At 40.9% G+C, this 12,056-nt stretch overlaps 1 protein-coding gene across 13 annotated transcripts in view; it reads right to left on the bottom strand.

Annotated features, from left to right (window-relative positions):
• PRRC2C (proline rich coiled-coil 2C) overlaps nucleotides 1-12,056 on the bottom strand; it is an 80,956-nt gene that overhangs the window by 65,889 nt on the left and 3,011 nt on the right. For 12 of the 13 annotated variants that reach the window (XM_082228986.1, XM_082228987.1, XM_082228995.1 and 9 more), the window contains exons 2-4: nucleotides 5,230-5,380; nucleotides 3,577-3,754; nucleotides 3,252-3,361 (exon numbers count right to left, since the gene is read on the bottom strand). In XM_082228986.1, coding sequence (XP_082085112.1) covers nucleotides 3,252-3,361; nucleotides 3,577-3,754; nucleotides 5,230-5,344 — 403 coding nt within the window. In that variant the 5' untranslated portion in view covers nucleotides 5,345-5,380. The remainder of the gene's footprint in view (nucleotides 1-3,251; nucleotides 3,362-3,576; nucleotides 3,755-5,229; nucleotides 5,381-12,056) is intronic. The other variant, XM_082228992.1, reaches the window with a different exon arrangement.

Raw genomic sequence — 12,056 nt, 5'->3', positions numbered from 1 at the left:
CCATGTAGTGTCTGCTGATTACTGATGGGCCTTGTTCTTATTCCGCAAGATCCTTCTTATGTTCCTAAACAAAAGGGCAAACTGAAGATCACATAAGCTACATTTGCTATACCTTAACTCAGGGTGGTCCAACCTTTCACATTAAGTGGGCCACAAGAGTACTTCACCATGGAACGTATGGGCCACACACTGCCTTGTCACACAAGGATGGGGAGCAAAGCCAATATTTGGTGCCCTCGTTCCAGCCCTGTCTTCCCAAAGCCAGGTAAGCAAGGGGCCAGGCTTTGAGAAAGAGGCGGCAGGCTCAGGCAGGATCCTAGGACCCTTCCTACACCTTCCCAAAGCTGGAAAAATGCTAACTAAGCTTTGAGAAGGAGGTGGAAGAACTATAGGACCCTGTCAGAGCCCTTATGCCTTCCCAAAGCCTAGCACCTTGCTTACCCAACTTTGGGAAGGCAGTGCAAAGACTGGGGTGGGGAGTCAAATGTTGCTGAGGGCTGCCAAAAAAGGCTATGAGGGGCATGCATGGTGCTTGGGCCACACGTTGGACCACCTTGCCTTAACTGCAAAAAAAGAAAAAGAAAAAAGAAACAGAGTTTGCGGGTGAAGCATTGATGTTCTGGTAAAATAACAGACCATGCAAGACTTAAGTCAGCTCACTACTGCAACAGAAGCTTTCCCAAACAACATGTTTAAATAACTGTGTTTTCCACTATGCCAGTGCCCACTTAGTCCAAGTTTATTATATGCATCTATGGACCAGGTTCCACGAAAGTCATGGAAGCTGACAGCTGTCATCAGGTATACTCTAAATGCATCTTGAAATAATTAGTTGGAGATTTTATTTATATATATATTCCTTCAACTCTCAGTAGACCAAGCGGTAAACAAATTCAATTAATTATAATAAACTTGTCAGAAGAAAACATTTTTTCGTTCCAACGCTGGAACTGAAATTCTTCTCTTTAAGAATTGAGGGGGAAATCAGAGTGACAACAAAATCAGCCATTGCCACCCCAACACTATTTGTCCCACGAAAGCATTAAGACCTAGCTTCTATGAAGCTTGTCTTGCACCCCTACCACCACCAGCAGAAGAGTAGCCAGATCAAGTGCAAAGCAGGTAAAACTTATGCTATCACCTTCCTGCTTTGCCTGCTACAACTCCCCCGAAAGGAGGAGTGATGCCAGCCCATCCCTGGAGAACAATGGACCCACACACCATGGACTTGTGACAGCTGACTTGAAAGCAGACTTTTGGGTAGGGTGGTTAAAAAAGAGAGTGGGAGAATAGTTATCTAATTAGTGGTGGGAATCTTCTTTGTTTATTATTAGTGTATGTTATAGTTAATGACTTTCATGTATTGTTTTTGTTTTTACATGTTATGTTAGGTGATATATTGATGAATTTGTATGACAGCACGCCCCTCCCCGTCTTTCCTTATGGTATTAAGCATGTGTGCATAATGTATTGCTGTAAGTTGCTTGACCTCTGGATGACAAACAACTATTAAGTTTAATTAATATGAACCAGATGACATTATGATGTAAGTTATTAAATCCAAATTCTATTCAGAGTTACTGAAATTAATTGGAGATGTCTAAGAAAAACACTGCAACGAAGAACGCTGAAATCAACTGATCTGCAGTGACATTTTAGAACCTCTCAGCCCTGTAATACTGTAATTCACAAAGTGTGTGTTGCGAGGCAGGTTGAAATGAATCTCAAAATATGCTGCTGCTAAGTGGTATGCATATGCATATGGCCAGAGCAAGATGCCCTGTGCAACGCCGATTCTCTCCCCACTCCAAGTATTAAGAACAGCACTATCATTTTGAAGTTGCACCATGAGCAGCTCAAAGTACAGCTCAAAGTTATGAGGGAATAATGCTGTAACTTGAGTTTGGGCACTGACCAGTATGGAATTTATGTAAGAGGCCCAACAAAATGTCTAGCCAATCTGACCAGAAATAGTTGGCAGATGTGTAGTTAAAAGTAACTGTACAGTTAGTCCCTTACATGTATGATAGCTGTGACACATAATGGATAAGAAATCTCCCACATATAAAACACCCACTACTGACCCAACCTTATGTAAAGCTATCATTTTCAACTGCATTTACTCAGGTGTTGGTGTCTCTTGTGGTGGGGGAAGGAACCCTGGGCAACAGGGATGGAGCAGGCCAGGCGGGTTGTGCCGCGGTGACTGCTACTACTGTGGGCCACAGTGGCCGTGTTGTTAGTGGCTCTGGGCCTTGTTGCTGCTGATGAAGGAATTCAAGAGGAGCCTTTTGAATTAAAGACAGCCTTGCCTTCTGAGGAACAGGTGAAAGAGCATTCAACTGGAACCTATGTGGTAGCAGGTCAGATCTTCATTGACTCTGATGAACCAGTTTCACATTGAAGATGGAGAGTGTTTCAGAAGCCAAGAGGAAAAGGAAAGAACTTTGGAGGAGTTAAATTCTCTAGAACTGTCATCCCTATTAAGTAAGGGTTTGGAAGGGGTAAAAACACAAAAAGCAGTTTTCACAGCCATTGGAGGAACTGCAGATGGTGAGCGATGCTACTTCCCCTATATTTTTCTGGAGAAGGAATACTCAGAATGTACTGCAGATGGGAAGGAAGATGGTAGACTCTGATGTGCAAAAACCTACAATGACAAGGGCTTATCAAAAGTGGGACTTCTGTGAAACTGAAGAAGAGTCTAATAGGAGAAGACAAATGCAAGAGGCAGAGGATGTTTACCAGACTGGAATGAAAATCCTTAATGAAAGCAGTAGAAAGGTCCCAAAGAAGTCTATCAGTATCTTACGAGAGAGCTGACATGAATCATACCACTCAACCTTCAAAGCTATTAATTTAAACTACAAACACACACAAACACACACACACACACACACACACAGAGAGAGAGAGAGAGAGAGAGAGAGAGAGAGAGAGAGAGAAATGGATGACAGAAGATTTAAACTTTTGGGGAAAACTAGATGTCTAGGGCTTTTGTTTTCTCTAAAATGTTTTACGATATAAAATCATTACTCACTTTTCTATCAAGTGATCTATGCTAAATTTCTCATCAGAATAAAACTGCAAAAGACATGAGGTTTCCTTGAATGAAAGTACAGTACAGCCAAGAACAATGCTTCTACAATGCTATCAATTCTGGCTGCCTCAAAAAATTAAGACCAACTGTCCTAAGATGGCAATGCAAAGCGGAACTGCTAGCCCAACTAGGCCGGCCCACCTCCACTTACCATCACCCTGCCCACCTTGCTTGGTATTGGCCCATGATTTGGCAACTGGAGGTGCTTCTTGAGGAGCAGGAACTGCAGGCTTTGGCTGGGTCTGTGGCACTTCTGGCGGTCTGAAACCATAAGAAATGTGAAGAAGCAATCCTGTTAGCACAAATGTTTTAGTAGGGGTTGAAAAAGGATGTTACTTATAGAAGACAGAGAATTCAGACTCTTGAATCATTAAATAAAGTGTTTGCCATGGATCTTCCAAAGTGCTCTTGTGGCATATACCAAAACTTTATACCACTATTCTTAATGAGAATTTACAGTATGACCTTTAACTTACTTTTCTTCCTCATGTTGCTCTTGTTTAGAAGCCCATCCTGTGCCATCCTTAGGCACAATGTTTATATTAGGATCATTGCCTTTGTTTTCTGCTTTAAGACTGGGGAGATTAGCAGGAGGGGGCATCCTTCGTGAAATGGCAACTTTTCCAAGACTCTGTAATCCATGGCGTGTTGTGACTGCATCAAGAAAAGACATTTTAAACTGCTGACTCTGTCACAGAAATGTACAGATTTATCCAAGAAATATGATTCTAAGTAGAACTTGGAAGATCTGCGAATCCATTGCTCCTAGGTCCCAAGTTAGGATTGCTTTGGTATTTATTCTACGTATACCCTGTCCTTCTATTGAGACAAATATGACTTCCATTGTTTCCATAAAATGGGTGCCTCTCATATCTCAACCAGGATGCTGTTCCACAGGAGAGGATGCATCAATAGAAAAAACAAGGGCTCAGGCCAAAATATAAAAACACAATATGTAGCAAACAAAGTATAATGAATGTATTTGTCACAATGTACCCGTTATTACAAGGCATACAATGCATACAAGCGGTACTCCAACACAAGCGGTACTACAAAAACATCGAAGTGAATACAGAGTTACAATTAATGATGTATTTTCTTATCTCCAATGCAAAGAAATTATTGAAAGTGATGGAGCAGCTGTAGTAATCAGGACTGCAGCCTGGTGATCCCAGTTTCGAAGTGAACTGGCTCTAGCCAGTATACAGCAGAAGCCTCACCTTGTACCTGGTGTGGGACTTTGTTAACTTACAGGCTGAAGGAGTTTTTCTCCACTTGTATTGGAGTACCACTTTGTATGTATCATATGCCTTGTAATAGCGAGTGCATTGTGACAAATATATTCGTTGTACTTTGTTACATATTGTGTTTTTATATTTTGGCCTGAATCCGTTTTTTCTATTGGTGCATGCTTTCACACGTGGGTTCCTTCATTTTGTTCCACAGGAGAGGGGCAGCCACACTGAAGACCCTGCTCTGAATGACTGTGGAGTGGGGCTTCTGATATTTTAGATGTGATTCCTGCCTTTTAGCTGTAATTCCTGAACTTCAGGTGGTTGGACGAGATAACCCTTCGGGTTGCTCCCATCTCTACAATTCTATGGTTCTATTTAAAAAGGTTCAAGCACACTAAAAGCCTAATAAAAAGATAAAATTCAAAATGCACAAAACCATCATAGATGGCAGACAAGAAGTTAAGGATAAAATGCTAGGGAAGTTTGAAACAAGTACATTACTTAGTAGGCAAAATGCCTGCCAAAAGAGAAATATCTCAGCTCACAGAAGGCCTAAAGAAAGAATGCAGTATAGGCCTCCCTCAATAGTGTGTTCAACAGTAGTAGACTAAACACATTATTTAGATTTATTTATTTGTTAAATTCATATCCTGCCTTCCTCCTCAAAGGGCACCCAGGACCCTCCAGAGCAGATCTGGAGAGCATGGGAGGGACTGGAGGGGGAGAGAATCAGCAGTCCTCTTGCGCAAGTGGGTGGACATCATTGATATAACTCAAAATGGTAGCCAACTATAAACAGCTTATTAAATTTAGATGAGATACTTTAATAATGCAAACAAAGCTATCAGCAATGAGTATTTCTCAAACAGTAACAGCTCATATTACTTTACATACCTGTAGCTTTCTGTGTTTCCAGAGTCTTTCCTTTATAAGTATTAAACAGACTAAGCGTTGCATACTTGGTTTTTCCATCCTTTGCTTTTGTGTTCTGTCCTGACTTTTCAGACATTTCAGTTCATTGAGCTAGAGCCTCCTTGCTCACCCCCTCAAAATGAAAGGAAAACTCATTAGACAGTAAATAAATAGACATGTTAACCAGTGAAAGTGACATAGCTTATTTGAGAAAAGAGGCATTCAGAAAGTAAGGTGCTGCTGCAAATGTCTCATGATGACATAGTTGTAGCTCTGCCTATTGTGTATTACAATGGATAATGTAACAGGATGGGCTCTCCTACCAGAGTATAGGAATACTTGGCTCAAGATACTGCCACAGCACAGGCAGTGGTCTGATGAAGAAGAAGAAGAGTTTGGATTTGATATCCCGCTTTATCACTACCCGAAGGAGTCTCAAAGCACCTCACAATCTCCTTTCCCTTTCTCCCCCACAACAAACACTCTGTGAGGTGAGTGGGGCTGAGAGACTTCAGAGAAGTGTGACTAGCCCAAGGTCACCCAGCAGCTGCAGGTGGAGCGGAGATGCGAACCCAGTTCCCCAGATTACGAGACTACTGCTCTTAACCACTACACCACACTGGCGTTACAGATGGACTGCAACACTGCATTGAAACAATGCTGCTGAAAGAACATGCATTCATCATTAAAACAATTTCACAATCCATGATATTGATTTTCCAGAAAATTTAGAACTAACTTTTTTTGTTCTGATTTTCCCCGAAAATTAGTTAGGATGTTAACATATTTAGTAAATTAAACTAAATCCAAAAAGTATGTCAGGTTAATTTTCCATGTTGTGTTTCCCCAACAGTTAAAGGTATTTGATCTGAAGTATCTGAAAAGAAAAACAATTCAGTAAAACACTTTATGTGATTTAAATGTTATATTTAAATTGGGGTGGGAAGCTGGATCTGGCTCTCCACTGCCATGGACCAAATGTGAGAGATGAATTGGGACAGCCACCTATCACTTGACAATGACATCAGTTGACCCCTTTTTGCCTGCATGTACAGGCAAATGAATGCACAGCCTGCAAAACTTTCAGCTGACTGTTGGGTCTCATGGAGCCCAAAGCAAAGTACTCCACATGACCAGAAAATCAGCTGATAAGTTAGATCCTGTGGAACCCCTTTGCACAGGGTTTTGCAGGTGCTGCCAATAAGCTTGAAAAACTCCCTACAGTTGAGCCATGTCTTTATCTGCCCCACATCTGACTTGTGGGCCAAATGGAGGCCTGGTAGGCATGTTAAAGAAACTGATCATCAGTGGGCAAATTAAGGGAACTGATCATTCCTCGGGTATATTATACATGCCCTGTAGTCAAACGAATATACAAGTTCCATGGGCACAACTGAAACACCAACGTGTTGCTGAGGAAATGTGGCATGTTTCCTGTTGCAGTTTATCTTCCACCAAAAACTACCACTACACAAATCTAATCTGCACAAGATCATATGGCTTGCTGCTCAGATGTACTAATACTAACAACAGAGTCATCCCAAACTGCACTTAGCTAAGATCATGTCATGTTACATTTTCCACTGAATCGCTCTAGTTCTATAATTTTTTGAAGAGTAATATTAAATAAAGGAAATAGCAAACCTTATGGCTAGAAAGGCAAATATAAAATCAAAGCTGTAATTGCTGATCCCTAGGAAGTCAATATATTTATGCAAACAACTCTACAGGTATGCAAAACTTATAATGAAAGAGAAATGTATTCTATGAATTATGATACCTTAAAATATTTACAGGCATTTAAAAATAATTTAACTCTTTGAGTAACATCACATACTTTGCTGATGTAGTAAAAAATTGCGTTCTGTTATTTTTGACTACTGAGAAAATCTTCTATTCTGTATAAATATTTGAAAAGTTAACACCTCGTAACAATACTTTTACAAGTTTTGTTTACTAAATATAAATTAAACATACTAAATCAGAACTCTGTTAACTTAAGGGAGTCAAAAATTTACTAGAAAAAAATCAAATTCAAAGTTTCTTAAAAAAATACAAAAAACCCCTTAACATCACTTGCTGAAATATTGCTTCCGTATTCTTTTGTTTTCTACAACATTTTTCTCAGTAAACCATCACATACATCTATAGACTGTGCAGCCTATATGTAGTCAATCAAACAGGATTTTCACTTTTTGTAACACAATTATGCTCCAAGTACCGTATAATCACATCTTACGTTGGGGTTTGCTGGCAGTAGTATTCGCTCACAAGCAAGCTAACCACCACATTCTATACTAGCTGCATGACATCTGTGGTGTTGTGAAGGTCCAAAAAAAAAAAAAAAGGAAGAAAAAAAAGCCCCCCCTTTCTGATTCCAATAATGCAAAAAAGGCCACAGCTGTATATGGTACGCAGAGTCAACTGTTACATGGTTTCAAGAGGTATGTAATCACAAACTAAAGAGGAGATGTAACAGTTCTGATTACAAATGGCATATGTCAGCATCTGCTGAATCATTCATACTCTCATTAAAGCATAGGAAAATGAAAGAAATAGGTTTCCACATCTGCCAGTATGCCTGGCTTGAGGTCAAGAAGTTTACGGGATGATTGTTACTAGGTAAAAATGTATTTTTTAAACCAGCCAGGGGAATCCAGTTACTGACAGCTCAACACATTAACATTTCCAGTTTTAAAAAATGTTCTATCAATATACAGTCATACCTTGGTTCTTGAACACAATGCGTTCCGGGAGTCCGTTAGACTCTTGGAACCATTCGAAAACCAAGGCATGGCTTCCGATTGGCTGCAGGAGTGTCCTGCAGCCAACTGGAAGCTGCGCTGGATATTCAGCTTCCGAAAATCATTCAAAAACCAGAACACTCACTTCTGGGTTTCGATTGCTCTGGACCGATTTGTTTGGGAGCTAAGATGTTTGAGATCCAAGGCATGACTGTATACCACATTGCAATGAATTACAGTTAGTTCTCTTGTCTTTCGGGCAGTTCAGAAAACAAAGTAGAAAGACAACACAGCCAGTAAACCTTGGTGCATTTGCCAGACCGATGACGGATGTGGAATTCTGTTCTCTATCCTAAAGGAAGGGAAGAGCTAGCAACCTCATGGCATTCCCTGGCTAAGGAATAGTGAGGCTAGCAGTACCTACTTATTTATCTCTTCCACTAGCGGAAGGTGGGGAACTGAGATTGGAAATTTCCTTTTTAGATAAACTACGGCTTGTTGGGTTCGGACAACATGACATGGTAAATAGAAATTTCTCTTAAATAGGGACTGGCTGAAATGACTGGCAGAATCCAAGACCAGAGGAAAGAGATGGCGGAAGAAGATTGGAAGAAATTTAAAATCTATCTTAAGAGATATTGTAAAATTAATGAGTGTTAAAATGTTATGATTATAGAAAGTAAGTGGATTACAGCTGTAAAGATTAAGTTAAAAGAAAAGAAAAGAATACAACTAGATAAAATTAAGGGTGAGGATTTGCTGAATTAAATTTGAAATTGGAATGCAGAAAGGGGAGGTATGAGGAGGTCGGTGAAGTAAGTTTTAAGAAATTAAGGTTTTGAAATTATACTTGTTTGTTTTTGTGTTTGTTTGTTTGTAGTGAGTATGTTTATATAATTTGTGAAAATTTAATAAATATTATTATAAAAAAATTAAAGAAATTTCTCTTAAATAATAACTAGATAAATATTAAATCATTTGGATATAAATTATGTAGCTGATTGACTCCAGCTATAAAAGCGGAGGCTGCTGAACAGGCTCTTGGACTGGGGGTATTGTTTGGAGGGGTGTTTGGCTGTTATTGATATTATTTTCTATCTTTATACAGTCAAACCCTGGCTTTCGAACGTCACAGCTGCTGAACGTTTCAGAAGCTGAACGCTGAAAACCCTGAAGTGAATGCTTCCATTTTCGAACACGCCTCGGAAGTCAAACAGCTTCCACAGTGCATTTTTCCATTTTCACCATTCACTTTGCTGTCAGCCCTTTGATTTTCTGTTTTCAAACGTTCCGCAAGTCGAACAGATTTCCAGAACTGATTATATTCGAAAACCAAGGTTCCACTATATTTAGAAATATGTGGAAAATGTTCAATTTTGTTGTGTACTTTTTGTTGTGTTTTATTTGTGTACGGCTTTATTGTAATTATGCAAACCTTTTCATGTAAATAAAATACTGATAAAATAAAACGCTGATAAAATACAGCAATCATATCTTATACCTATTGGTCATTGGAATTTCATTTTTGTTTGCCACTTTCTTTTGTGATGGTGGCTACACCATGGCAGAGTGAAGCAACATCGGAAATTTGTCAAAACTGTGCTGTGTGCGAGTTCCTATAATCCCATGCTTGGCCTCAGAAACTGTGAGAGCTGCTGGCCAGACTAACCCTATATGAGGATATTTTAAAGACATTCTCTCCAGAGTTTGAAAATAGCCAGGTACATTTTGCAGGCCACTTGCAACCAAGTGAAGATGTCTGGGAGCCAAGGTGGTGCCTGACATCTCCATCTGGAGGTGCATGCATGGGGATTACTGTATCCCTGGATAAAGTGACTTTTCCTCTTTAAGTTCTCAGAATTCTTAGCATAGCTCAATGTTATCATCTGAACTACCCAAATGTTTAACTGATAATCTATCACAATCAGTCCATCATTTGAAAAATAAGACTTGCCCAAAAAAGGGAACTAGACATTCCGTTTGGGAGACTGTAACTTTGGTTTCAGGAGCCATTTGACCCCTAGCTTGTATATCTGAGTTTCTAACACTGATTCCCTCTATAGGTAAAAAAAGAAAATATGCAAAATGTGACATCATAATAATATGTGACTAAGATGTAGGCTTTTGATGTAAGAATGAAATAACAGTATTAATAATGATACTCTTATGTAGTTATGAATTAACATGGCTTCTGGTCAGATGCACAACATTGTTTTGTAAAAATATGAATAATATAAATGAATAAGTCCATTTAAAGCTATCATTTGAGTTGGTTTCCTTTCCTAATGATTTAAATCAGGCACCTCCAACTCCCAAGAGACTGTGATCTACTCCCTGTATAAAAAAACTGGCAGTGATCTACCCATTGTCATTGGAGGGAGGTGGAGTGTGGGTGGAAGGGAAGGATTGCCCAAAGTTGGGGGATTGCTATGGGGAGGATTGCCTAGAGGACTTGGGAGCTAGGGGCACTGTTATGCAGTGGTTTCACTCCTTCCCCCTGGGCCGTGTCCAGAGTGTGGTGTTGGAGGAGTGTTCAGACCTATGGGCTCTCACTTGTGGGGTGCTTCAGGGCTCTATCCTCTCCCTCATGCTTTTCAACATCTTTATGTAGCCATTGTGATAGATCACCAAGAGGTTTGGGCTGGGTGTTCACCAGTATGCGGATGAAACCCAGCACTACCTATCCTTTAAATTGGAACCAGTGAAGGCAGTGAAGGTCCTGTGTGAGTGTCTGGTGGTGGTTGGAGGATGGATGGCTGCTAATAGATTGAGGTTGAATCCTGACAAGACAGAAGTATAGTGGTACCTCTGGTTAAGAACTTAATTCGTTTTGGAGGTCTGTTCTTAACCTGAAACATTTCTTAACCTGAGGCACCACTTTAGCTAATGGGGCCTCCTGCTGCCGCAGCACAATTTCTGTTCTCATCCTGAAGCAAAGTTCTTAACCTGAGGTGCTATTTCTGGGTTAGTGGAGTCTGTAACCTGAAGTGTCTGTAACCCAAGGAACCACTGTTCTGTTATAGGGGGACAGGGGGTGGACAGGTGTGGACTCCCTGGTCTTGAATGGGTAACTGTGCCCCTGAAGGACCAGGTATGCAGCTTGCGAGTCATTTTGGACTCGTCCATGGAGGTACATGTCAATTCTGTGTCCAGGGCAGCTACCAGCTTCATCTGATACGCCAGTAAGACCCTACCTGCCCATGCACTGTCATGCCAGAGTGGTGCATGCTCTGGTTATTTCCCGCTAGGACTACTAAAATGCGCTCTATGTGGGGCTACCTTTGAAGGTGACTTGGAAACTACAATTAATCCAGAATGTGGCAGGAAGACTGGTGACTGGGAGCAGCCGCTGGGACCATATAACACTGCTCTTAAGGGATCTACATTGGCTCCCAGTTGGTGCTGACTTTTAAAGCCCTAAACCATGGGTAGGCAAACTAAGGGCCGAGGCCTGGATCCAGCCCAATCACCTTCTAAATCCGGCCCATGGATGGTCTGGGAATCAGCGTGTTTTTACATGAGTAGAATGTGTGATTTAAAATGCATCTCTGGGTTATTTGTGAGGCATAGGAATTCGTTCATCCCCCCAAAAATATAGTCCGGCCCCTCACAAGGTCTGAGGGACAGTGGACCGGCCCCCTGCTGAAAAAGTTTGCTGACCCCTGCCCTAAACGGCTTTGGCCCTGTATATCAAAAGGAGCATCTCCACCACCATTGTTCTGCCCGGGCACTGAGAGCCTTCTGGTCATTCCCTCACTGCGAGAAGTGAGGTTACAGGGAACCAGGCAGAGGGACTTCTCAATAGTCGCACCCACCCTGTGGAACCACCTCCCATCATATGTCAAGGAAATAAACAACTATTTGACTTTTAGAAGACACCTGAAGGCAGTCCTGTTTAGGGAAGTTTTAAATGTTTGATGTTTTATTTGCTGGGCAGCTGCCCAGAGTGGATTGGGCAACCCAGTTAGATGAGATGGGTGGCATACAAATAATAAAATTGATGTTGTTGCTGTTGCTGTTGTTAATGCTAAGACAGAAGTGTCCTTGCAATTGTCTGAAACCTGT

This window comes from Podarcis vaucheri, assembly GCF_965113315.1.
Source record: "Podarcis vaucheri genome assembly, chromosome: 6".
Lineage (NCBI taxonomy): Eukaryota > Metazoa > Chordata > Lepidosauria > Squamata > Lacertidae > Podarcis > Podarcis vaucheri.
The sequence above is the reverse complement of the archived record's forward strand: the minus strand, read 5'-3'. Positions and strand labels throughout refer to the sequence as shown.